Below are 26,208 nucleotides of genomic sequence, written 5' to 3'. Positions count from 1 at the left end.
GACCAAATTTTCTGTCATCTGCAATTACTGTACTGTATGTCATTATGCCGTTTGGTATATATTTTCGTTTGAAAATGACCTTGTGAAGTGTCTTGCAGTATTATTAAATATGTTCTACAAACGGAAGCTCTCAATAAAATGTAGATAATAGATTTTAGGTGAATAAAACAAAATAGTGTTACCAGTAACAGTGCGACATCAGTACATGTTTTAAATCTGCAAGTAAGTATACATTCAAGGACAGGAGTGTGCTGCTACACGATTAGCCATCCCCTCATTGGAATAGAGCATTCCTGAGAGCTTGGTCTGACTACTTATTTATGTTTTCAACAGAAGGCGGGGCTGATGGTGAGATAGAGAAGATGACTAATCTATGGGAAAACTTTTTAGGCTTCAGTGTCTTTCTTCATCTGATAAATTCTAACACTTTATAAATAGATTGGAAAGTGTTAGCAGATTTTCCCTTTCGTTTCTCAGTCATGGGACTACAAAGAGGTGGATCACAGGAGGAAATTAGGTAGGCAAATCACACCTGTTACACATTTGGTAAATAAACGTGCAACCAGATGATCGTTGCTTTACATCTCTGCTCTATTGTCTGAGTTCCATTTTTTGTATTTTCATTTTCATTTTTTGCTGTCTGTTTCACAATGTTCTACCCATTGTCTTTCAAGAAGGAAGTATGATCTAATATTCACTCACTATTGCAGTGGTGTGAAGAGGAGAAATATTGTGCTTGAATGACAGGTGTCTGACATTACCATCTTATTGCAACATAAGCTTGGACTAACAATTATTGGAACATTGAATCAAAATGCATCACGATATAAGAATTTGGATGCTTTTGTCCAAAAATCTGGAAGTGTAAACTTGCTGTTGGTGTAAGTGACCATAAAGATGTCAGATTATAAATGGAGAAACTAGACAATTCTAAGATAAATAGTTCAGCTCTAGAAACTCCAGATGCACAATTGTGTAGTATTCACCAGAAACAACACAGCAAATGTCAAGACCTCAGTCATTAACCAAAGATCCCATTAGCCACTTTATTTGACCCTCTGGGGGTAATGATCAGAGGGAAAAAATGGTCCATTAACATCTGTGGGCTTACTGTGAGCTGAGGTTTACCCAGAATATTCCAAGGTCTGAAACTAACTTAGTAGAATCCAAGTGAAAAATAGTACAAAAACTGCACATGGTCTTCGACTGTTCACTATTGCTTGTAGATATGATACAATCCAGTCTGATTCATGGATCATTCCAATTCATATGTTTCTCACTGTAAAAGGCTTCTTCCCACTTTGACCGATTTCTAAATGGAATCAAATACCTATTTCCTGACCTTGGTCATCTTTTTGGATTCTTGAGTAAAAATGAGAGCATTGTATTATTTTCCAAGACCTAAACAATGTTGCTAAAATATCAAAAATAGGTGAGGATTATTTTTTCCTAGATATAAAAGGAAAGCTCATGTATCGCCTGATGGCTGGGCATCACACTGATGGTAAAGCATCTGTGTAGTGTTTTGATTGGTAACTGTCAAAATAAGCTCAAGAAATACAGATAATCTACACCTTATTGAATGAACAAATACTCAATATAATGGATAATCCCAGTAGGTCGTTCCATTCAACCATGATGAAGAATATACTCTTGAAAAATATGGCTATCCCAAAATGAGCAGTCACATGAGCAAATAGGAGTAAATAGATCAATAGCTTTTAAAATAACCTAAATGATATTTACGTAATGTTAAACACAATAGATTCTGCAGATGCTGGAAGTCCAGAGTAACACATACAAAATGCTGGAGGAACTCAGCATGTCTGGTAGCATGTACAGTATGGAGAGGAATAAACAGATGCTGTTTCAAACAAGACCCGAATCTTGATGAAGAATCTCAACCTGAAATGTCAACTGTTTATTCCTCTCCATACATGCTGTTTGACGTGCTGAGTTTCTCTAGCATTTTGCGTGTGTTACTTAGATAACCTGCTGTGTTGAAATTTACTCACAAGGACCTTAACACTTCACAGTAGTTACGTTACTGCAGTTAACCTAATACAGAAAATGTTGGAAACGTTCACTAGGATAATACTTGGTACTGTGCATAGGGGCATCATGGTAGCACAGTGGTTAGCGTAATGCTTTGCAGCGCTAGCGACCAGGGTTCAATTCCTGCTGCTGTCTGTAACGAGTTTGTACGTTCCCCTTGACAGTGTGGATATCCTCCAGGTTCTCCGATTTCCTCCCACATTCCAAAGACGTATGAGTTAGTCGGTAAATTGGTCACATGTCAGTAATTGAGCAGTGCAGGCTCATGTGCCAGAAAGGCCTGTTACTGGGCTGTATCTCTAAATTTAAAAAAAATGAAAGGACAGGCAGTATTTATGGAAAGAGAAAAAGACGTAATGTTTTAGGAAGAAGACATTTCATCAGAATGAACATCAGACAAAGTGTCTTTGACTTGAAATGTTAACTTTCTTTCTCTTTCCATGGATGTTGCCTGGTCTGTTGAGTGTTTCCAACATTTTCTGTTTTTTTTATTTCTGGTTTCCAGCATCTGCTTTTTCACAGATTACTGCATTTGCTCATTTGGGTCTTGCCGTTGTGTTTTAGTTCTTCACCAGCTGTATGTTTAAAATAAAGGCCTGTCTCCTTCTAGGATTCCCTTTTCGATTATATGAGCAAATACTAATTCCATTCCTTTGATTTAAATGCTGAATGGAGGAGCTTGCGGTCCATTTTGTTTATAAGGCACCTTTATTTGTGTTTTGACAGCCATCCCTTGAGGAAGTTTCAATGCCTTGTAAATCATAATCTTGCTCTGTCTTTTTGCAGTCAGGTTCCAAGCTTAAACTGTGTGAAGGTTCAGCCAACATTAGTTTTTTTACTCATTTATTAGTATTTAAAAGGCATTGTCTCCAAAATAAGATCAAAGCTTAAACTTGAAGCTGAGCCCTGGCTTAAGATCTTGATTTTCCAATACAGCAAGATACTTCGGTTCAGGACCATCAGCAATTCCTTGGATGGCCTCTTCCTCCTTCTATTTACAGGTATGAACATCGTAGATGCGTGTGCACTCTTGGCAGCTGACGTGACAGCACCAGTGGAAGATGCAGTGACACTTCTCTTTGCGTTTCTCAGTCCTCGTATCAAATCCGCGGCCACAGCACAGCAGCTCACACCCATCAATTCCGTGCGATGTGACGTTGCACTTTCGGTGCCGCGTACCAAACGAGCCAGTCTCGGGATTGGGGTTGCAGAAGTTTGGTGACAAGTCGTAGTAGATCAGATCTCTCTCTGTTGGAGCTTTGAATAAGGCATACTTGGGGCTCAGGGTCTCGACCCAGCCCCTGGATTCCTGGTGTTTCTCCACGATCATCTCGGAGGCACTGTCATATTTGTCTTTTAAGTAATCTCCTATTACCCGGAAGTCAGGCTGCGACCACCAGCAAGTCTTCACCTCACAGCTACCCGATAGTCCGTGACACTTGCACTTCAGATGCATGTGGTCCAGAATAGCCTGGAAAGAAAATGCAACAGCACCTCAATGGCTAACATTCAGACAACCGCACATGAACAATCTCAACACTTCACCTGATTCTCAGCTGCTTAGTAGATGATGCACGTCACACCTCAATGGAATCCCCAGTCAACACTTCCTAAAAGAGGAGAAACAGCTCCCAGGAAGTTGGAGGTAGGCGAACTTTCTTCTTCTCCACTATAATCCATGTGCTGTTGAGAGCCTCACATTTCCTGTCATCCCCAAGGTACCTCACCCAAAAGTATACATGTATGTCAGCATGGATTGCAGGAAGGGTCATGAGATCAAATCCCACTATGGCAGGCTGGGAAATGTAGTGATGTGGGGGGATGACGAGAGGAAATATTATCCTTTAACATTACTACATTGGCTCTGTCTACACTGCCTTGAGAAAGCCGCCAGCATAATGAATGGACTCCTCTCACCTCGGTGATTCTCTCTTTTCTCTGTTCCCATCCATCAAAATAGATTAATATCTGAGAGAACGCGCCACCAGACTTGGGGACAGCTTCTGTCAGACTCTTGAACTGAGCTAAACTCTGGATCTCCCCATCTACCTTGTCACGGCCCTTGCACTGTACCTGTCTACCGGCACTACGCTCTCTCTCTCTCTAACTCCAACACTACATTCTGCACTCTGTTTTCTTCTCACTACTTCAGTGTAATTATGTATGCTTCAATCTGTCGGGATGGCATGCCAAACAAAAGCTTTTCACTGTCTCTCAACACATTCAAGAATACTAAACTAAATGCAATAGGCTCATTAATATGCCTCAGCTGAGGGATCTGAACTTTCCAATTGTCTGGAGCAAGACTTCATGCAACTGACTTACAAAGGCTCTGGGGGAGAATAAGATCATCCAGTGTGGTCCACAAAGGCCCATTAACTGCAGCCCACTAACCAGCTCTGTTCTTCATCCCTCTGCCCCAAATAGTCTAGTGCTGAAACACAGGGGCTACTTTATGTAAAGATAAGTAAATTTGGTTTTCCTGATTCATTTATCTTTATGTTTCTAATTCTACCACAGGTCATTTGGATTTATCCTGGGATTTCCATGTCCCCACCCTATATTCTCACCGTAGGGAACACTGACCATGCGTCCGGCTTCATTATTGTGCCGATTCATAGCAGATCGCGCGTCCGGTCTGTTTTCCCGAGCATCCGCGAACTCCCGGGACACCATGCTCCCGAACTCGACATCTTCACTGCAGCCTCCCCACTTCCAGCCTTCCCCCGGCTTGCCCTTGTGGCGGCTGTCACAGCCGCAAATATTTGCGGTGCCCTCGGCGCAGGAGCGAGTGATGGCGAAGGCGACCCCTGCAGAAGCGATGGCGTGTACAAATGCCGATTCCCTTGTCGCTAAAGCAAAGAAACCCAAAATCTTCAATACCAGGTCACAAACGTGTTGGAGAAAATCAAATAATTTAAAAATGGCATGGACAGTGATTCAAAGGGGAGAGAAATAATGCTGTAAATGGAAGACAGAGCCAAGTTTTCAAGGTCTGAAGTATTAAGGCTGGACACTGGACAAGTAGAGGTTCGGCACTATTTAGTATCAGAATCAAAATCAGGTTTATTATCATGTTTTATATGACACGAATTTGATGTTTAGTGGCAATAGTAGGGCGCAAAAATATAAAATGATTATAATCAGAATTAGGATTATTATCATTGATATTGCCATGAAATTTGTAGTTTGTAGTGGTATAATAATACCTGACAATTATTATAAATTACAATAAGAATATGTAAAACAAGTAAATAAATAATGTAAAGTAGAGCAAAATAGTAAGATGGTGTTCATGGGTTAATGGACTATTGAGAGATCCAGCGGAAGAAGTTGTTGCTAAAAGACTGAGTATATATCTTCGGGCTCCTGCACCTCATCCTTGATGGTAGTAATGAGCAGAGGGTATAACCTAGATAGTGAGTGTCCTTCATAGTGGATGCTACCTTTCTAAGGCATTGCCTGTTGAATATGTCCTTGATGGTAAGGAAGCTAGTGCCCACGATGGAGCTGACTGTATTCATGAGTATTCATGTATGGGGAAATGACAATTAAGCTTGAATTGAATTGAATTGGTCAGTTAGGTAGAAAAGCGGCAATGGAATTTACTGTAAAAAAGTGTGAGCCATGGCATCTGAGCAGGTGCTTTAAAGCAAAAATTATACAATAAATTGAAGAATAGCGAAAGGCGTGGAGCAACAGAAGAACCTTTTAGTACCCATGCATGGATTCTTGAAGTTAGAAGGGGAGGCCGATAAGATGGCTAAAGGCCGACTTGTAAATTATTTTTTGTTCATAGAACAACTAACAGGAAGATTATTTTACAAGTGCATACAACACTATTAAGATCACAGTCTGAGTATTGCATACAATTCTGGTTATCACATCCAGAAGATACAACTGTGATATTGGCAGATGAAACATTTTAGCTTTAGGAAATGATTGGATTTGGTGGGATTGTTTCCTTTGAAGCAGAAGTTTTTGAGGGACGACAATTGAAGTGTATATAATTGAGGGAGCTACTACTAGGAATGATCTATTTCCTTTAATGTGGAAATTCACTTTAGGGCAACATAGTGGTGTGGCTGGTAGAACTGCTGTCTCCCAGCTCCAGCAACATGGGCTCATTGACTCTTGGGTTCCGTCCATGTGGGGTTCGCCTGTTCTCCTTGTGTGACCTCATGGGTTTCATCCAGGTGCTCCAGTTTCCTCCTGAAGCCTTGGGGGTTGGTAAATTATTTGGACAATCTAATACAGTCCCAGTGTCGTAGAACGTAGGGAGAATAAAATAGGATTTGTATGGAATTAGTGCAAATGGGTGGTTGATATGTGGCACAGACCCATTGGGCTGGAGGACCTGTTTCCATTCTCTCTCACTCTACAACTGAAACAGAGAAGTCCAGTGTCTTAAACTTTAAGTCATTTACAGGAGGGTTAGAGGTGAAATGAGAATTTCTTTTTACTTATTGATGGTAGCAGATATTTGGATCTCACTGCCTGGAAGGATGGTAGGAATTGAAACCCTGGACACATTTAAACCATACAAACACTGCAACCTGCTGGTGCAGGGGACCGTGTGCTGGGAGATAGGAGTAGGCTGGGCAGCTCTCTTTGGATCTTCATTGGACACAGTGAACTGAACAATCTCCTGCTATGTTCCATGCCTTCATCTGTGATTTTGTTCAGATGATACAAAACTTGGACATGTGTTGCAAGGGAGGAAGAAAGCTGTTAGAATAGTTAATTTTCCCTGAGAGTAGAAAAGTGTTACAGTTAATTCATTTCAGGGAAATATAAGGGAATAGATTTAGGAAAAATGAGCACAGTCAGGGAATATGTGATACTGTATATGATTGAATATTAAAAAAACTAGAGGAATAGAAGCTCTTGAAGTACGTGTTCACATCTTCCGAAGACTGCAAATCACTTTAAAGACTACAAAGACTATAGATCACTTTCTCTAATAACTTAAGTATAGAACAAATTAGATAATACTGTATAACATTTACATCATCACAGTAAAGACAGGATATTTTAGCATTGAAGAGAATTCAGAGGAATTTGTGAAGAGATAGATAAATGTGAAAAATATAGCAATTTGGAAAAGTTAGTAGGTTGAATTAGGTGTTGTATAGTGAAGGTTTAATCCAAGTATATATCATGTCCATATAATCCAAAGAGCTTTTAGTGGAGCAGAGAGATCACTGGCCCAAAACAGTAGATTTACAGTAATTGATAGTACACTCAGTTAAGATTTTTTTTTTAATCTGGAAATTTATTAGACTCATTGCTGAAGGAATGATGGAAGTTGAACATCTCATTCAGATTAAAAATTATTTTGCTATTGCCTTTGTTGTTGTAATGTATACAGCTACAGAAAATGTAATGAAGAATGGGATCTGATTCAATGGATATTTTCCCCAATCAGCTGATTTAGACAGTGCAGGTTTCTTTAAGGTTGTAAATATCTATGATAGTACACTTCCTATGTGGTGCAACAACAGTTACTACTTTATAATTCAATTTTGCCCACCTGTGACTCTCTTCCCAAGTCAAATCCAGTGCTATTAGCAAAATTATGTTCAAGAATACCCAGAATGAACCCATAAAAAGTGTATGTGACTTTAGCAACTTCCAACATAAGGACAATTAATATAAGGTAAAAACATAAGGTCTGGATCTGAAAAGATCCAAGATGGCGGGGCGACACAGCTTGCAGCAGCCACTCCAGAACTGATTATCTGTTATTTGTGAAGTGGGGTGCCGTGCGCAATCATAATCGATTGAAAACGGACGTGGAAGCACGAGAAACATCGGGAAATTCCAGGAAGACCTTCAGCATTGCTGCTGCTGCTGTGAGGTCCGGGACTCTGCTGGGAAGAACAGGCCCCCAGTCCTCGGGGTCACGTTGCCAATGGCCGTTGGTGGGGCCGTCTTAATACGCTCAGCAGAGGATGGTGCTCGGAGAAGCTGTGCCGGAGGGGATGGTCGTCGGCTCGAAGGTTTGATGGACTCAGGTCGCTTTTGGTGTGTGCTGCGTCTGCGAGGCTGGTTTCGACGGAGCTTCCATTGTGTGCTGCGTCTGCGAGGCTGAGTCGGGCGGTGCCTTGGAAGTCCATAGCGGGGGTACTCCCTTCTGCCGCCGGCGTGGGATGGCGAGTCTGTCAGGACCCTGGGGACTTGTGGAAACTGTGGTGATTTCTTTTGAACTTACAGTCCTTTAACATCTTGGACTATTTTTACTGTGCACATAGTATGTTTTTTTTTATCAATTATGCTATTGTTTGCACTGTTGTAACTATATGTTGTAATTATGTGGTTTTGTGCAGGTCTTGTAGCTTTAGTTTTTGGTCTTGTTTTTGTCTGGTGGATTTGGAGCTCCTTTCTGGGGATCGCGCTAGATGGTAGCGCGATATTAATACACAGCAGCCTCTCCGGACTCTGGATTGGGGATTGCCAAATGTTACGTGGATTTTCTGGTGTAGTCTGTTTTGTCATGTGCTTTTGTGATATCATTCTGGGGGAACATTGTCTAATTTTTTAACTGCATTGCATCTGTGGTTTCTAAATGACAATAAACTGAATCTGAATCTGAATTAATTTATCAAAGTGAATTGTCTCATTACTGAAGAAACTCATACACTAATCAGTCAAATTCTCTTCTGCTGTGGCATGTTCATGGAATTATACAGTAGGTACAGTACACATGTTAATGAGGCCTCTCAGAACAACTTGGCAACTTTGCACCTCGGCATTCAGTGAATTCACTTCAGTCCTGATCTCTATTTTCACCATGCCAGATCAAATTCAAAGCAACCTGCTTAGTCATTTGGATGTTGTTTCATGGGATAGCAAGTGATCAAATGAAATCTTCTGTGGCACTTAGCAGTGTCAAAAAGTTTGGTTAAATATACCATCCTTCTACAAAAACAACCTGTCCGAATTTCCATTTACAGCATCTGATTCATAACTGGCTCTGTTGACCAGTGTTTGAGGGTAACCTTCCAATTAATTCCAAGCTTTGTGTAATTAAATTCTTGCTACTTTTGTATTAAACTTGTTCTCCCTGATCCTGAACCCAAACTCAAGGGGTTATCTGAAAACACCATTCCACAATTATTTTCTGTATTCCCTTCAAGTTACCCCTGTAATACCCCACTCAGGGCCATAAATCCCTAACTTATTAAATAGATTGCCTTTATTGTTCTCCTCTGTGCTCCTCTTTACACATAATAAGCTCCTTCTGCAGTTCAGTGTCCTAATTTGACCTCATCAGCATTGAGCCCAACTGATTTGGTATTATTACCTTAGTTCTTTACTGCCAGACATGATGCTAGAAACTCTTTCACCTCTTTCAACATCTTTGGGGTATGTTAGTAGAATGCTTATGCCTTTTATTTCTACATTATTCTACTCCACGTGCCTTCATTCAAGGTTTGAACATTATTGTAATCCCACCAAACAGAACTGAATGGCTGTTCTCTCTTTGCTTTCTTTGAGAGGCAGGTTTAAACAATTTATGTAATCCTTGTAATTTAAGGCCCAATTATTCTAGTCACCTGCACTGCATCCACACCAACAACGATATATCTTTCCTTTGGTGCTCAAAATTGAGTGCAGCTGCTCAGACAGGCTCTGTCCAAGACTCTGAAACTCTGAATCTTCCTCCTTTGTGTATTCCTTGGGATAAGTACCAACATTCATTAGCCCTTTTTTAAAGTTGCCTGCAAATTTTAAATGATTTATTTGCTTGGACTCCCAAATCTCATCTAATTTCTTGTTATTTAGAAAGTTTTTTTTCTCTCTTAGATGAAAAATAAATGGCATCATTTTTACTCTCACTGAACATTACTTGATAAATACTTTTTCCAGCTCACTTAATCTGCATTTTTCATTACTCCATTTGTAGTGTTCTGCTCCCATTTATAGTCTTATTATTGCCTCAAATTCTGTCCTATTTGGATATTAAACTCTTTTATCCCTTCATTTAAATTAGTAATAGAAAGTGTTGAAGACCAAAATACATTAATGGGTTTCATTTGGCTTCAAACCATACTGTTAAGCATACCCAAATCCTATTTCTTGTAATGTATTATGAGAAAGTGTTGTTGATGAATTTCAGAGACTTGTGCTTGTAATTACAGAGTACAGTAACTTTCCAATTCAGCAATCCCAAGGAGGCATCTCAGATTTTGGGATGCAGATTTTTTGGAAAATCTTTTGCAGAGTGTGCATAAATTTCAGTCTGTTTTCCCAATTGGTGAGACTTCTGAAGTCAGGTGCACATGTAGGTAATACGTTAATCTAATTCTTGATAAAAGATTACCCAGTAGTGTGGTGTTATAGTGGTCCCATGTAAAGGATTAGAGATGGTGAGTTAAGTGAATTACCTTTATCCAACACAGGTCCAAAGATTGCCAGATTATCCTCAACAGTTGTGCAGTTCCATCTCCTTCCTCGAAACTGATGCTGGCATTCCTGAATCCCGATTTTCACTCCTTGTGCCACACTGGGCATAATTTCCATGTAGTTCCGGCAAAACCTGAGCTGCTTTGGTACAAGGCCAGGGATACTTCCACACAGTATGGGCTGAGTTGCCAGAGTCGAATACTGATGACCAACTGCCAAAGACCTGCCCAGGACATGAAAGAAGGAACTTTTTAAACCAGAGGTCAAATGATTGAGCAGAGAACCTTCTCAGAATTTCCTTTGCTTAGGGATGATTTATTTTGACAAACTTGTACCTTGTGATAGGTTATGTTTAATCGGTGTAATGTATAATCGATTATGTATAATTGGTGACATTCACCGATTATAAAGTCAGTTTCAATGCTAGGATTTGAAAACAGAAACACAGTTCTGGTCCAAACGATCCACAGTAGAAAATGCTTGCATTTATATAACACCTTTCATGACCTCAGGATGTCTTCATGTATGTAGGAAACCCTGAAAGCATGCTTCTGCAAACAGAAACACAATAACTAAATAATATTAAAAAATATAATGATGATTGAGGGATCATGATTAGCAAGAACACTCTGCTTATTGTGATAACATTGCACTGATATGTCAGTCCAAATCTATTGAGATTAGTTTGAACACATGGTCTTCTGGGTCAGAGAAAAGAGTGTCATTAGTTGAGCCACATCTGAGTCTTTGATCTGCTAACACACAGAGCAGAAACAACGAGATACCACCTCTCCACTTTCACACAACTTTACAATTTCATTTATTCCTATGTTATTTTCAATTACCCATGTTGTTTTTATTCAGATAGAACATGAAACAGCAGAGGCAAATTGTTCAGCCCATTATGTTGTACCCAACTAATGAAATCAGTGAAACCTTCCCCACACATTGACCATATTTATCTCTTCTCTGTACATTCATCTGCCTTTCTAAGAGTCTCTATAATCCCCTCAGCCTCTGCTGCTCTAGAGAAAACAGCTTGTCCAAACTCTCCTCAAAAGGAGGTAGCATTCCGGTAAATCTCATCTGTACTCCCTACAAAGCTTCATTTCCTTCCCAAAATGAGGCAACTAGAACTGAATGCAATACTGTAAATGATAATGAGAGAAATCATATGTATATTTTCTCTAATTTACCTTTTTTAAAACAAAAACATCTTTTATCACTTCTCCCAGGAAATTGCAGATGGAATAAGAAATGAGACAGAGGTTATGGTAAAGTTAATGAAACTGGCAGATGTTCCACCTTGGTCCTGGACCTTCTCTCTTCACAGGACGTGTGGAAAGAAGATTTCTTGATTTATTTTTACATAATTGCTTAGGAATTATGTACTGTGTCCTCCCTGTGAACTTTATTTCTTCTCTACCCATTATTCACAAAATGTATTCTTCACATTTGTCTGTCAATTTCTACCATTAGAAACCAGTATGTCAACATTTTTCATTTAATTTTAATATTTTAGTTGTCATAGTTGGTCATATGATCAGGCTATTTGGTTGTCTGGTGAAGCAAAGCTGCTCTCAACCACTTCAGACTTGTATATAAAGTAAAATGTAATTACCAATAAATCACAGAAATTCACTAACCCTGTCATTTTCTTTTCAAGTGAGTTACCTGCTCCATCTCCCTCCAATTCATGATATCTGCATTCGTATGTTTTAAGTAGAAATGGAATTTAATGTGTAATGGAAGGGCTTGAGAGGAGATAAGAGAGAACTTATTTTTCATTACAAAATTATAAATTCTTGAATTCGTTACTAGAAAGTGAGGTAGAAATGTAAGTCTTTAAAAATATATAGAGACATCTGAAGTGTTTTCAAGCTTGGGAATAAAATATGGAGATTAAGATAAGGTAAGATAAGGCTTGGATGATATGGACCTAATGAGCCTCCTTCTATGCCATTTTTACAATCCCATTCTGCTCTTGGTATGTGAAGTTCATCAGTGTAGAAAACAGAACAATTTCTTACTCTTTATGGAAATCTCCCATATTACTTCTCTCAATCTCTCCAAATCATTTTGCACTTGACATATTGCCTTACACACCCATACTCTTTGATGCTTAAGTAGGATTCTTTAGCATTACTGTACTTACCTCTATTCTTTACCTGTGACACTGACAGCTGTATCATCTTTGCCTAGCCACCTGAACTGAATACTGCCTATTGTTACCATGTGAGTATCTCATTCTCTGCTCCAATCCTTTGTTCAGATCTAATTCAATATATTTTGGATCAATTCCAAGAACTTAAAAACTCAACAAAAACAATCTTCCATGAACAGACATTTAACTCTTTTTCTCCTCAACTTCAATCTTCTAAACTTGTCTATGTGCAGTTTGACTGTTGTCTGTGTTCTCTTAAATGAACAGAAGTCCTGGATTCTGCCACAGGTCTCTTTTACAAAACTGGTGTAAAAATTGGCAGTAATTAATAATTACCATCCAGTGTGTCCCTGCTGGGAAGTGCATCTTTCTATGCAACGTTACAAAAAGTTAAAGTTAGTTACTATGATGACTTTCTTTGATTGAATGGCCTACCGGGTTTTATTTATTTTTTGGAATGAGGATGGTGCTGGAAGGCAACATTTACAACCCATCTCTGATTGCTGAGGTTTCCTAAATTCGGACATAAAATATAAAACTGGAATATTTATGATAATCCATAAGCTTCTCTGCAGCTGATGCACGGGTGATCTGAACCATTGATCACTTAGATGGAGATTCTGTCCTTGGACTTTGAAGAGTCAACATTGACTCCAAGATCTAGACACAAGCCTTATGTTGTTGACCAATAAATCATTGCTAGCAGAGACAATAAGTCTAAGACACTAATGAATAAGTGAGATCAGGTTAAAGACGCTTCATCAAACTTCCAGAGGTGATAAAAAACTAGGCTTTGGATTGGAAGTATTAACTCGATATCTCCCTCCACACTTATCTGATCTGTTTTATGCCTGGACACCGCACCCACTGCACACAATGGCTGTCCACCTTCCAGGACTCTGCATTGCTCATTAAAAAAAAACTATTGCCTTAAACAGGTAAGGTTGCAGTCACACCATCCAGGCCATTCTTTCCTCTTGCTGCTGCCATCAGAATGAGGTACAGGAGCCTTAGGTTCCACACTACCAGGCTCAGGAACAACTATTATCCTTCAATCATCAGGCTCCAGAATTATAGTGGATAACTTCACTCACCTCTACACTGTATTTGTTCCACAACCAATGGACTCACTTTCACAGACTCTACAACTCATGTACCCAGTGTTATAGATTTACACTGAATGTCAACCTTTGTCTGTAGTTTTCATTGATTCTGTTGAACTTCTTTGTTGTACTATGAATGTCTGCAATAAAATAAATTTCAGGCCAATATATGGTGACATATACATATGTTGATAATAAATTTACTTAGAAGTTTGAACATAGATCACCACCTGGAAGAGATCACTGAGCTTGTCTTAATGCCATTCTTAATAGGTAAAGTATGTGAAAGCTCATCAGTTTGTTTTGAAAGTTTTCAGAGATAATCCAGAGGCAATTATTTTCTATAGTCCCTCCCATTGTCAATGATCCTCTCAACCCCACATTTCAAAGGCTCATTTTATTGACAGATCATTTACTTGACAGATAGACCTCAGTATGTGCGGTTGGGAGACTGTAGGTCTGACACGGTGGTCAGCAGCACAGGAGCGCCGCAGGGAACCGTACTCTCTCCGGTTCTGTTCACCCTGTACACATCAGACTTCCAATATAACTCGGAGTCCTGCCATGTGCAGAAGTTCGCTGATGACACGGCCATAGTGGGGTGTGTCAGGAATGGACAGGAGGAGGAGTATAGGAAACTGATACAGGACTTTGTGATATGGTGCAACTCAAACTACCTGCATCTCAATATCACCAAGACCAAGGAGATGGTGGTGGACTTTAGGAGATCTAGGCCTCATATGGAGCCAGTGATCATTAATGGAGAATGTGTGGAGCAGGTTAAGACCTACAAGTATCTGGGAGTACAGTTAGGCGAGAAGCTAGACTGGACTGCCAACACAGATGCCTTGTGCAGGAAGGCACAGAGTCGACTGTACTTCCTTAGAAGGTTGGCGTCATTCAATGTCTGTAGTGAGATGCTGAAGATGTTCTATAGGTCAGTTGTGGAGAGCGCCCTCTTCTTTGTGGTGGCATGTTGGGGAGGAAGCATTAAGAAGAGGGACGCCTCACGTCTTAATAAGCTGGTAAGGAAGGCGGGCTCTGTCGTGGGCAAAGTACTGGAGAGTTTAACATCGGTAGCTGAGCAAAGGGCGCTGAGTAGGCTACGGTCAATTATGGATAACTCTGAACATCCTCTACATAGCACCATCCAGAGACAGAGAAGCAGTTTCAGCGACAGATTACTATCGATGCAATGCTCCTCAGACAGGATGAAGAGGTCAATACTCCCCAATGCCATTAGGCTTTACAATTCTACCGCCAGGACTTAAGAACTTTTTAAAAGCTATTATTAATGCTTTTTGAGATAGTGATTTAGATGCATATCATATTTTTTACTGAGTTAAGTATTGTATGTAATTAGTTTTGCTACAACAAGTGTATGGGACATTGGAAAAAAGTTGAATTTCCCCATGGGGATGAATAAAGTATCTATCTATCTATCTATCTATTGTCAACGTATGCATGTACAATACAACTCTGATATTTGTCTACTCCAGATAGCCACTAAATACAGAAAGACCATGGTGTTGATGAAAGAAAAAACATCAATCCCCCCCACATGAAAAGGAACAAAACTTTCCCCTCCCCACAGCAAAAAAAGCAGCCACAGTAGCAATCACCAACACCCTACACCCTTCAAGCACCACATTCTTCCTGCTTTGTTCCCCTTTTTCTAGCTGTCTTCCCTCTCCCTTTTCTCTTCCCACAACTACCATTAACAGTGGCAATTGTTTAGCCTTGATCACCATTTTCACAGAAGAACTAGGTGTATGTCTAACTGACCTTTTGGAAGCTTGCTCTTTTGCATATGGCTGCCACAATGCCTGCAAAACACTCATATTAATTCAATATGATTTTTCATAGTTGAGGTCCTTTCAACTACTTCAGAGAAATGTGTATGAAATCAGATGCAGTTCCCATTCTTTTTCTAAACAATGACTCATCTCTTTTGCACAAAATTAAGAAACTAATCTTTATGTGCATATTATTCAAAGTACACTATAGGTGCCAGCTGACCAACCCTGTAACATATTTTTCTGTAAATAATGCACGGGAAACTCTGTTATCCTTGATTTAACATTCCAGTTACCTGTTATTCAATATCATTACCTGCCAATCTAGAAAACTGGCAAAAGGTCACTGGCAGCTTCAAAAAACTTGGCAACATGCGAATAAGCAAGATAGATGTATGCAACATTTCTGGCTTTGGGTTGAAGAAAAACCAGTACAGACCCACATACCTTTAAATTCAGTTGCATAATGTTATTTCTTAAGTGTTATGCAAACAAAATATAAGTGAAATATGGTAACAATAATTTTATGTCGATCAGAAATTTGACTGGAGATTTCCTGATGTGAGTCACTCTTGCAATCCTGATGTGAGTTTTGTATCAGGCCCGCACACGATGTTATCATTCCTTATGCAGTCCCGTTTTTGAGATGTGGCTTGAGAATTTGGTCACATTGTCTTAGAGGGCCTTCTATTGGGCTTTCCTAGGGCAATTGTTTAACTTGCTCAAAACTGAACTGGAAAGCCTACATGCTAAGAAATTATTTAACTTCACCCGTGTTCCTCCATCTGCTGGACTCCCAAACATCCACCATGAACTGATCGATGCTACCACCTCCACTGCTTTCCACCCTGATCTCCTGATCTGTGAATCTGTGTGTTGTGTTCTGCGTCTTTAATCTATTAACTACATCAGCAGGAGGACAGCCTACCATGAAATATGAAATCTCATGTAGTTTAGGAAGAATTTTACCAATCAATGTCCCGTTGTTAATATTAACCACTTTTTGATATATGTTACTCAGGCATTCTTTGACAATTCTCACTACAGCATTTGACATTGGTTGAAATGATGAATCAAGTTGACCCAAGACTAGTTTTGACAGTATTCTGCAGCATGAGAAAAACAGATCTCAATTTTCCAGTAACACATCCTGCCATGCTACAAAACTCAATGCTTCTCATCAATCCATTTTGCGTGACTATCTGTGAGTCTAAAGGTTTAATCAGTCCCCTCATACAGTAATCAATTGCTTCCCTGCTTGTAATTTATTTCAGTCTGTTCAGTAAGACTTTCTTCAACAAATTTGTGCTTTCAATATACTTGGTACAAACACTCTGTCTTCACAACCTTGTTCAACCACCATCTCATTGTATACTATATGGTATGACCTTTTTACTTTGAACATTTCACAGTCATTTTTTAAGGTTATTCATGGATTTCTAGTAGAAGTATATATTTTTTTGCTTTCTTTTTTTTTTACCATAAATAGAAAATTATCTACAATGAAGAAGGTCACACTTTCAATGAAATCTGTGGCTTTTTTTTCCCTCTACTGTGAGATCTTCTCTCTATGAAGAATTCATGCTACAAGAATTGTTTTGATTACGGGCTATTGTTTTGGCAGTTAAGGCATCCTGCTGTTTTGAGTTAATGTACTTGCTGTGGTTTCTATTACACTTATAACAGCAATTTGCACAAGTCTCACCCACATACATTATATTTTACTTTGAAATTCTAGCCTTTGCTGTCATTCTATGACTGTAAACTGTCAACACGTTGGATAGATTGGAGGAAATTCTTTACTACTCATTAATGTCATCTCTATAAATGTAATTCTGCAAGATCAAGGTGAGAATGTGTTTTATGACTTAATTTATTGTTTAAATCACAAAGTCTAAGAAAGAACATAAAGTAAGCCATTACATTTTGTGCATCTTCTTCACTACTCAATAGGGTCATGACTCATCTTCTATCTCAATATCACCATCATGGATTGACTTCTTCTCCATTGATCCCTTAGTATCCAAAAACCTACTGATCGCTGCCTTGAATATATTCAGTGACTGAATTCAAAGACTCATCCCCTTTACCACAAGGAAATTTCCTGCCACCTCAGTCCTGTTTGGCTAACCATACAGTATATGTTGAGACTATTATCCTTGGTTCCAAACCCCACAGCAAGGAAACAATCAGCGCTGGTGACTACCCTAACAAATCTTATAAAGATTTTGTATGTTTCAATGAGATCACCTCTTTCGCTTAGTTACTCATCATATGACAAACCTTCCATTGCAGAAATCAGTCTGGTGAAACATTGCTTCATTCTTCCTATTGCAAATAAGAAGACTAATCCTATACACAATATTCTAGTTGCCTTCTCATTCTGGGTCTATTTGGTTGGAGCAAAATATCTATGCTTTTGCACTGGACCTGTTCTGGACACAGCACGTAAGTTCAATTGCGCAGAAAGCACGATTTCATAAGAATACAAGAAAAGAAGAAATAGGAGCAGGAGTAGGCCATCTGGCCCATTTATACTGATCCATCATTCAATAAGATCATAGCTGATCTGCCCATGGACTCATTTCCACCTACCTGTCTTTTCCCCATAACCCTTGATTCTCCTATTATGCAAAAATCTATCCAACCTTGCCTTAAATATACTTACTGAGGTAGCGTCATTGGGCAGAGAATTTCGAAGATTCACCACTCTTTGGGAAAAGCAGTTCTTCCTCATCTCTGTCGTAAATCTACTCCCCCAAATTTTGAGGCTATGTCCTCTTAGGGGTCTTGAGGAGCCTGCAGAGATTCAGCATGAATCTTCTACTTTTGACAAACTTCTACAGATGTGTAGAAGTTTGATAAACTTCTATAGATGTGTGGTGGAGAGAATATTGACAAGCTGCGTTATGGCCTGGTATGGGAACACCAATACCTTTGAACGGAAAATCCTACAAAAGGTAGTGGATTGGGCCCAGTACATCACAGATAAGTTTCTCCCAACCATTGAACACATCAACATGAAACGTTGACGCAGGAAAGCAGCATCCATCATCAGGGATCCCCACCACCCAGGGAATGCTCTCTTCTCACTGCTGCCATTAGGTGGAAGGTACAAGAGCCTCAGGACTTGCACCACTAGGTTCAAGAACAACTACTACCCCTCAACTATCAGGCTCTTGAACAAAAGGGGAAAACTACGTGCACGTGCCCCATCATGGAAATGTTCCTTCAACCAATGATCTCACTGAATTCTGCACTCTGCTTGATCTTTTGTTGATCCTGTTATAGTTACTATTCTACAGATTTGCCCATAGAAAAATGAACTTCAGGGTTGTATATGGAGTATATGTACTTCGATAATAAGTTTACTTTGAACTTTGAAATTCACTATAAATTAAGATCAATGTACATTTTACCATCTTAATTGCTTGCTGCAGCTGCATATTTACTTCCAGCGATTTGAATATAGGAGCACTTGTCTCCCTCTGATATGCCCTATCATTCAAAACTACTCTGCTTTTCTGGTTTTCTTATGGCAGCATCACTAAGGATGAAAGATGCAGTGTTGAGCAATGAGACAATACACTGTCCCACTTGACTTCCAGCTCTCTCTTCCAAATCCATTTCTCTTCTAAATTTCAAATTAATAATCCTACCACTTTTGTAACATCTTGTTAAGGAAGATGTCATTTGCTTTATGCAGTACGCTTTGGAACACATTGTGCTTGAGATCCAGTAGTATGGCACCAATATGTGCAAGCAAGCTATTTATTCTGCCTCCTCTAGAGTATGACTGGTATGCTCTTCCTTGCTTAGCTTGACAGTTAGTCATAACTATGCTTATTAACTTTGGTCATGCCTCAAGCTGCTGCTTTGGCCATCTTTGCCATTGGCTCGGAGATGAGGCTCTTCGTCTGACACAAAGTCTACATTTTCTTTACATCACATGATGTCCACTCTTTGCATCCTCAATGCTAGTTTGTAATGCAGGTGAAAGCAGTAATACATGAGCACGTGTTCCACCTGGGTGTAGTTCAGTTAACATTGGGAATCACAGGAATGACACCTAGAACTGTTGGAACATACACATTGTCTAATTGTCAGAAGCTACTTCCAGTGCACAGGGAACCCCAACCAACCTTGCTCTAAAAAAAAATAAGGCCAGACCATTATGAAGGCTAATTTTCTACAAGAAAATATCATAACTATTTTTTCAAGTGATATTTAGGTAAATAATTTTAAATCTGAGTTTGAAACATCATTAAGTTATGTAATAGAAGCACATACAGTACCTTGAAGAAGTATTCATCCCCCTCAACTATTTCACATTTTACTGCCTCATTTTCTAAATTTACAACATATTGAAGTAGGATTTTTTGAGCTAACCTAAAACATTGTGGATCATGTCAAATTGAAGACAAATTCCAAAATCTGTCAACAATTTTCTAAAAATTAAAAACAAATAGTAATGCTGAAAAACTATCCATCCTCTTTGTAATTACTACTCTAACTTTCCTTAGCTGCAGTACTGTGTATTACCTTACAAATTAATTCAATTTGTTGAAGCAGAAAACTGGAGGATCACCTGAATAAATACTTGCTCTCTATAAGGTCCAACAGTATAATAGATTTTCAACAGACCAAACCAAATGAAGACGAAGGAGCTTTCAAGGCAAGTCATGGAAATGTTAATAGAGAAGCACAAATCCAGGGAAGGGTACAAGATCATCTCAAAGTATTGAACTCAGTGCAGTCCATGGTGAAAAATGGAAAAAATATGAAACCACAGCCATACTGTCAAGGTCAGGCCACCCCTCTAAACTTAGTTGCTGGAGAAGTATGGCTCTTGTAAGAGAGGCTACTGTGATGCCAGCAATCACTCTGAGTGAGCTGCAAAGTCAATGGCTGCAACTGGAGATGAAACTTATGGCTTCATAATTTCTAAGGCCTTGCACTAAAAGGGGATTTATGGAAGAATTGCAAGGAAGAAGTCTTGGCTAAGAAAATAAAAGCATATCCTTTCCTGTAAGGACTTTGCAAAGTGTCACTTAGAAGATACTGTAAAGATGTGGCAGAAAGTCTTGTGGTCGGGTGAGACTAAAGTGGAAATATTCGGCTTCAACGGAGGTATATGTGGCATAAATCTAATACTGCGCATTAACCATGTAACACCATCCCTTCTTTAAAGTATAGCATCATGCTATGGTGATGCTTTTCAGCAGCAGGGACTGAAAATCTGGTCAGGATTGAAGGGAAGATGAACACTGCTAAATATAGAGAGTTCCTGGATTAAAACCTGCTAGAATCTGCCAGTAAGGTTAAACTGGGGAGTAAATTTATCTTTCAGCAGGACAACAACCCAAAGCACACTGCCGAAGCAACCATGGAGTGGCATGAAATGAAGAAAATTGATGTCCTTGAGTGGCCCAATCGGAGTCCTAACCTTAACCCGATCAAACTTCTCTGGCAAGACCTCAAAATTGCTGTCCACTGCCACTCCTCAACCACCCTGGCACGGCTTGAGGAATTTTACAAGGAGGAATGGGCAAATCTTGCTCCATCACTTTGTGTAAAGCTAATAGAGACTTATTCAAAAAGACTAATAATAGCTTTGAGAGGTGGTTCAACTAAGTACTGAGCAAAGGGGGATGAATACTTTTGAACTGCTATCACTTCAGCTTTAGAATTTTTAGTTTTTAGGGCTTTACAATTTTCTCTGTTTTGGAATCCCCTGTGAAGAAATGAGCATGTGATTCACAAATAAAAAAATCTCAATTAAATTGATCAAAATCCCAGGCTCTAATACTCATTTGTGTGAACAAAGGGTTGTGGCTGAATACTTTTATAAGGCACTCCAAATGGAGCAAGATTCAGTTAAACAAACTAGGTTTGCCGGTTTGACCTCATCTTCAGAAGATTGGCATTTTTCTCAACCCTTTCAATTCAGCCAAGCTATCTTCCCACCTTGCCCTATCCTTTTCCCATTTCCCTTCAACCCACTTCTCCACATTGCCAGATCATACTACAAAATACAAGCGGTTAGAAAGACTGGTGCACAAACATGTGTCACCATTCTACTTCATTTCAATTTGAAGTTAAAATTTATGTATAATAAAGGGAGCCTCACCTTGTAACTAACCCATGTTACAAATGTTGGTGTGTCCCAAGAAATAATGTACCGGCAGCTTCACTTCTCATTCAATTTGTGCTATCCATGATTTAACCAGCCAATGTGTGTTTGTGGTATTCTGCTGCTGTAACGCATCCACTTCACAGCTAGACATGCTGTTCATTCAGAGATGCTCTTCTGCACACTACTGTTGTACCGTTACTGTTGTCTTCCTGTCAGCTTGAACTAGTCTGGCCATTCTCTTCTGACCTCTCACATTAAAAAGGTATTTTCACCACAGAACTGTTGTTTACTGGATGCATTTTAATTTCTCACACTACTCTCTGGAAAGCTCCACAGACCATTGTGTGTGAAAATCCCATGAGATGTAGTGTATATAGATTTCAGCAAGGCATTTGATAAGGTTCCCCATGCCAGGCATATTGAAAAATTTAGGAGGCATGGGATCCAGGGGACCTTACTTTATGGATCCAGAATTGGCTTGTCCACAGAAGACAAAGAGTGGTTGTAGACAGGTCAGATTCTACATGAGATTGGTGACCAGTGGTGTGCCTCAAGGATCTGCTCTGGGACCCCTTCTCTTCATGATATTCATAAATGACCTGGATGAGGAAGTGGAGAAATGGGTTAGTAAATTTTCTGATGACACAAAGGTTGGGGGTGTTGTGGATAGTGTGGAGGGCTATCAGAGGTTACCACGGGACATTGATAGGATGTAAAACTGGGCTGAGAAGTGGCAGATGGAGTTCAACCCAGATAAGTGTGAGGTGGTTCATTTTGGTAGGTCAAATAGGATGGCAGAATATAGTATTAATGGTAAGGCTCTTGGCAATGTGGAAGATCAGAGGGATCTTGGGGTCCAAGTCCATAGGACACTCAAAGCTGCTGCGCAGGTTGACTGTGGTTATGAAGGCATACGGTGCATTGGCCTTCATCAATTGTGGGATTGAGTTTAGGAGCTGAGAGGTAATGTTGCAGCTATATAGGACCCTGGTCAGACCCCACTTGGAGTACTGTGCTCAGTTCTGGTCGCCTGACTACAGGAAGGATGTGGAAACCATAGAAAGGGTGCAGAGGAGATTTACAAGGATGTTGCCTGGATTAAGGAGCATGCCGTATGAGAATAGGTTGAGTGAACCTTGGAGTGACAGAGGATGAGGAGTGACCTGATAGAGATGTATAAGATGATGAGAGGCAATAATTGTGTGGATAGTCAGAGGCTTTTTCCCAGGGCTGAAATGGCTAACATGAGAGAGCACAATTTTAAGCTGCTTGGAAGCAGGTACAGAGGAGATATCAGGGCTAAGTTTTTTGATGCAGAGAATGGTGAGTGCGTGGAATGGGCTGGTGGCGATGGTGGTGGAGGCAGATACAATAGGGTCTTTTAAGAGATGCCGGGGTAGGTAACCATATAACAATCACAGCACGGAAACAGGCCATCTCGGCCCTCCTAGTCCATGCCAAACTCTTATCTCACCTAGTCCCACCTACCCGCACTCAGCCCATAACCCTCCACTCCTTTCCTGTCCATATACCTATATATGGACATGGAGCTTAGAAAAATAGAGGGCTATGGGTAACTCTAGGTAATTTCTAAAGTAAGTACATGTTCCGCACAACATTATGGGCTGAAGGGCCTATATTTTGCTGTAGGTTTTCTATGTTTCGAAAGAAATTATAGAATTTGGGATTAGTTAGAGCTGATCAATTGATGAAGGCTGATAGATGTAATAGGATTAATTATCAGGGATTGAATCAATGGTTTCAGAATTTAAATGGCAGTATGGAATAGGGGGAACTAAGTAGTCACATGGGATGGGTTTGGTTTAGGAAGGGGATTAAGTAACAATCTCTAATTATGATGAGATGCCTGAAAACGATCTGGTTAAATGCTTACATTAAGGGTTCCTTGTGCAGGCTGGAGTCCAATCAGTCAAGATACTCATGACTGCAATGGGCTTCACAGTGGCTGTGAAAGTTTGTTCCTGCATGAGTGGCCCATGGATTTTGCAGATAACATCATTGTGTTACATATGGCTAATATCATTGGGCAACAAAGATTTTTCTTCCTTAATACTTTTCTTTGTATCTTATTGATTTTGGGCTGCTCATTCTGAAAATCACCATGAGATTTCCCTATCACACCATTTTTTTTTCAAATGCCTATATTTGTTATTTAAATTCATAATTCAAGTCAATTAAAATGTTACCCACAATGTAAGCTGCAAAGATTTCTCTCTTGGTCAGGCATGCCAGTTGATTATACAAATGGAACACATCGTCAATGATTGGCAATTCAAAGAACTTTTAATGGGACTGGAGAAAATCACATCGAAGGCATTCAAGGATGTTGTTGAAAAATTTCTTGGCAATGACAGAGTACCAAACTACGTGCAGCTGGCTGACAACATGCTTCAGGCTTACAAAACCATGAAGTAACACCTGTCACTTCAAGTTCATTTTCTGCGTTCCCATTTAGACTTCTTCCCTGCATATCTTGGTGCTGTCGGTGACGAGCATGTTGAAAGTTTTCACCGGGACATTGTGGCCTTGGAGAAACGGTGTCAGGGCAACTGGAATCTATTAGTGCTGGCTGATAATTGTTGGACACTTTAGTGAGAAGTCTCAAACAGAGTACAAATGAAAATCATCAAGAAAACATTTTTAGTTTTGTTGGACTATTGCAAAGCGTCAGCACTGTTACGCAATTACATGCATTGCATTCAATAAAAGTTAATTTCTTGTTTCTCCAAATCCCTACGTGATACAATTAGTCTGAAATTATATTTGTGTTCAACTTCAAACAGTCTACATTAAACATTAAAAATCTAAGGAAGCAACATTTCTGAAAAAATTGTTGTCCAGTGTATTCAAATACATTCATAAAAGCAATGGTGCTTCAAAGCACCATGAATAAAACTACGTTAATAAACATTAGCAATACATTAAATTATGCTAAACACAAACAATGAAAATATATATTGTTGCTACAAATTCTAAGTCGACTCTATATCTGTATTATACTATACAATAAACCATTTGTGGAATTATGGTTAATTGTGGAATTGGCAGTACTTTGACAGTAATATGATCACTATACTTATCACTCCACTGTGTATTTGTGTGGTTTAACTTGCTTTTGCATTTATTTGTAAAAGCTTGCACAAAAACTCAGTGTACTTTGGGTGTCACAAGCAGCTGACAAGGTTCTAAACAATGGCAAATTTTAAATAAATACATATAATTATTTTATGGATGCATGCAAGGCAGGCTGGATTTCCTTAAAGGAGTGCACAATATTGTAAGATCTGTGACAAACTTTGGCTGTGTTTGTACAGCAATGCTCTATCTATCCTGAGGCTCAGCATCACAGTATTCCCTTATTCATTCATTCTTTGGCCCTGATAATCAAGATGTCATATTTACCTCTACACATTAGTGGCATACGAGGAGAGCAATGAGATAAGGCTATCATCATTTAGGTTGTGAACCATTGTTGTAATATTGAATAGTGTCAAAGGCCATGGGTCTTCAGTGTGACCCAGGAAACTGGAACCCACTCTGCAGAGAGAATCTGAGTCAAATGGCAAACATGATTCATCAGAATCTTGCTTTAAAATACAAACTCAAAAAGAAATCACACTGAACTATAAATACAAGCCTGATCCAGTTTTAGAGTCAGAATGCCATAAATTATATTATGACAATCTGTGACAACCATCTAGATTTAATAATAATGGGCAAACAAGCAAGAGAAACCTATTTAATAGACATAGTGATTCCAAACACATATTGATTTCTGTAAAATCTATAAGTGAAAACACCAGAAATATGCTGAATTAAAAGAGGAAATTGGATGACTTTGGGACATGAGCAAGGTATACATTGCCCCGATAGTAATATCTACAACTGGTGTCATCCCAAAGTCACTGCACAATAGAGATTGACACTAATATAATATCTATGTAAATCTTCACAATACTGAACACCACAAGAGCAGTCCAAAAGCTCCTAGCAATTGACAAGTGAGTGTGCTTGGCTATGCTTATACCTCAGGTTTTTCCAGCTTGAGCTGAGAACAAATAAATAATAATAATAATAATAATAATAACAATAATAATAATAATAATAATAATAATAATAAATAATTAAGCAGTAAGTATCAAGAGATGAAGAGTCCTTCAAAGTGAGTCCATAGGTTGTGGGAACAGTTGAATGATGGGGCATGTGAAGCTGAGTGAAGTTACCCCTCTTGTTCAAAAGCTTGATGGTTGAGGGGTAATAGCTGCTTCTGAAACTGGTGGTGTGAGTTCTGAGGCTCCTGTGCCTTCTTCCTGATAGCAGTGGCGAGAAGAGTCAATAATCTGGGGAGTAGGGTGAATTGATTTACCTTGGAATGTTGAAATTGAGGGCAGAATACATGATTAATAGCCGGATTCTTAACAGTGTGGAGGAACAGAGGAATATTGAGAACCACGTCCAAAGATCCTTCAAGGTTGCAGTGCAAGTTTATCGAGTGCTCAAGATGGTGTATGGTTTGTTCACCTT

The 26,208-nt window shown here is 39.4% G+C and overlaps 1 protein-coding gene across 1 annotated transcript in view; it reads right to left on the bottom strand.

Annotated features, from left to right (window-relative positions):
- Positions 1-730: 730 nt before the first annotated feature.
- The window catches only part of wnt3a (wingless-type MMTV integration site family, member 3A), a 78,532-nt gene continuing 53,054 nt past the window's right edge, over positions 731-26,208 (bottom strand). Inside the window, exons 2-4 of the mRNA XM_073048989.1 lie at positions 10,446-10,687; positions 4,642-4,907; positions 731-3,526 (exon numbers count right to left, since the gene is read on the bottom strand). Of these exons, the coding sequence (XP_072905090.1) occupies positions 3,047-3,526; positions 4,642-4,907; positions 10,446-10,687 (988 nt within the window). The 3' untranslated portion in view covers positions 731-3,046. The remainder of the gene's footprint in view (positions 3,527-4,641; positions 4,908-10,445; positions 10,688-26,208) is intronic.

Source organism: Hemitrygon akajei, chromosome 1 (assembly GCF_048418815.1).
Source record: "Hemitrygon akajei chromosome 1, sHemAka1.3, whole genome shotgun sequence".
Lineage (NCBI taxonomy): Eukaryota > Metazoa > Chordata > Chondrichthyes > Myliobatiformes > Dasyatidae > Hemitrygon > Hemitrygon akajei.
This window is presented reverse-complemented; position numbering and strand designations above follow the sequence as displayed.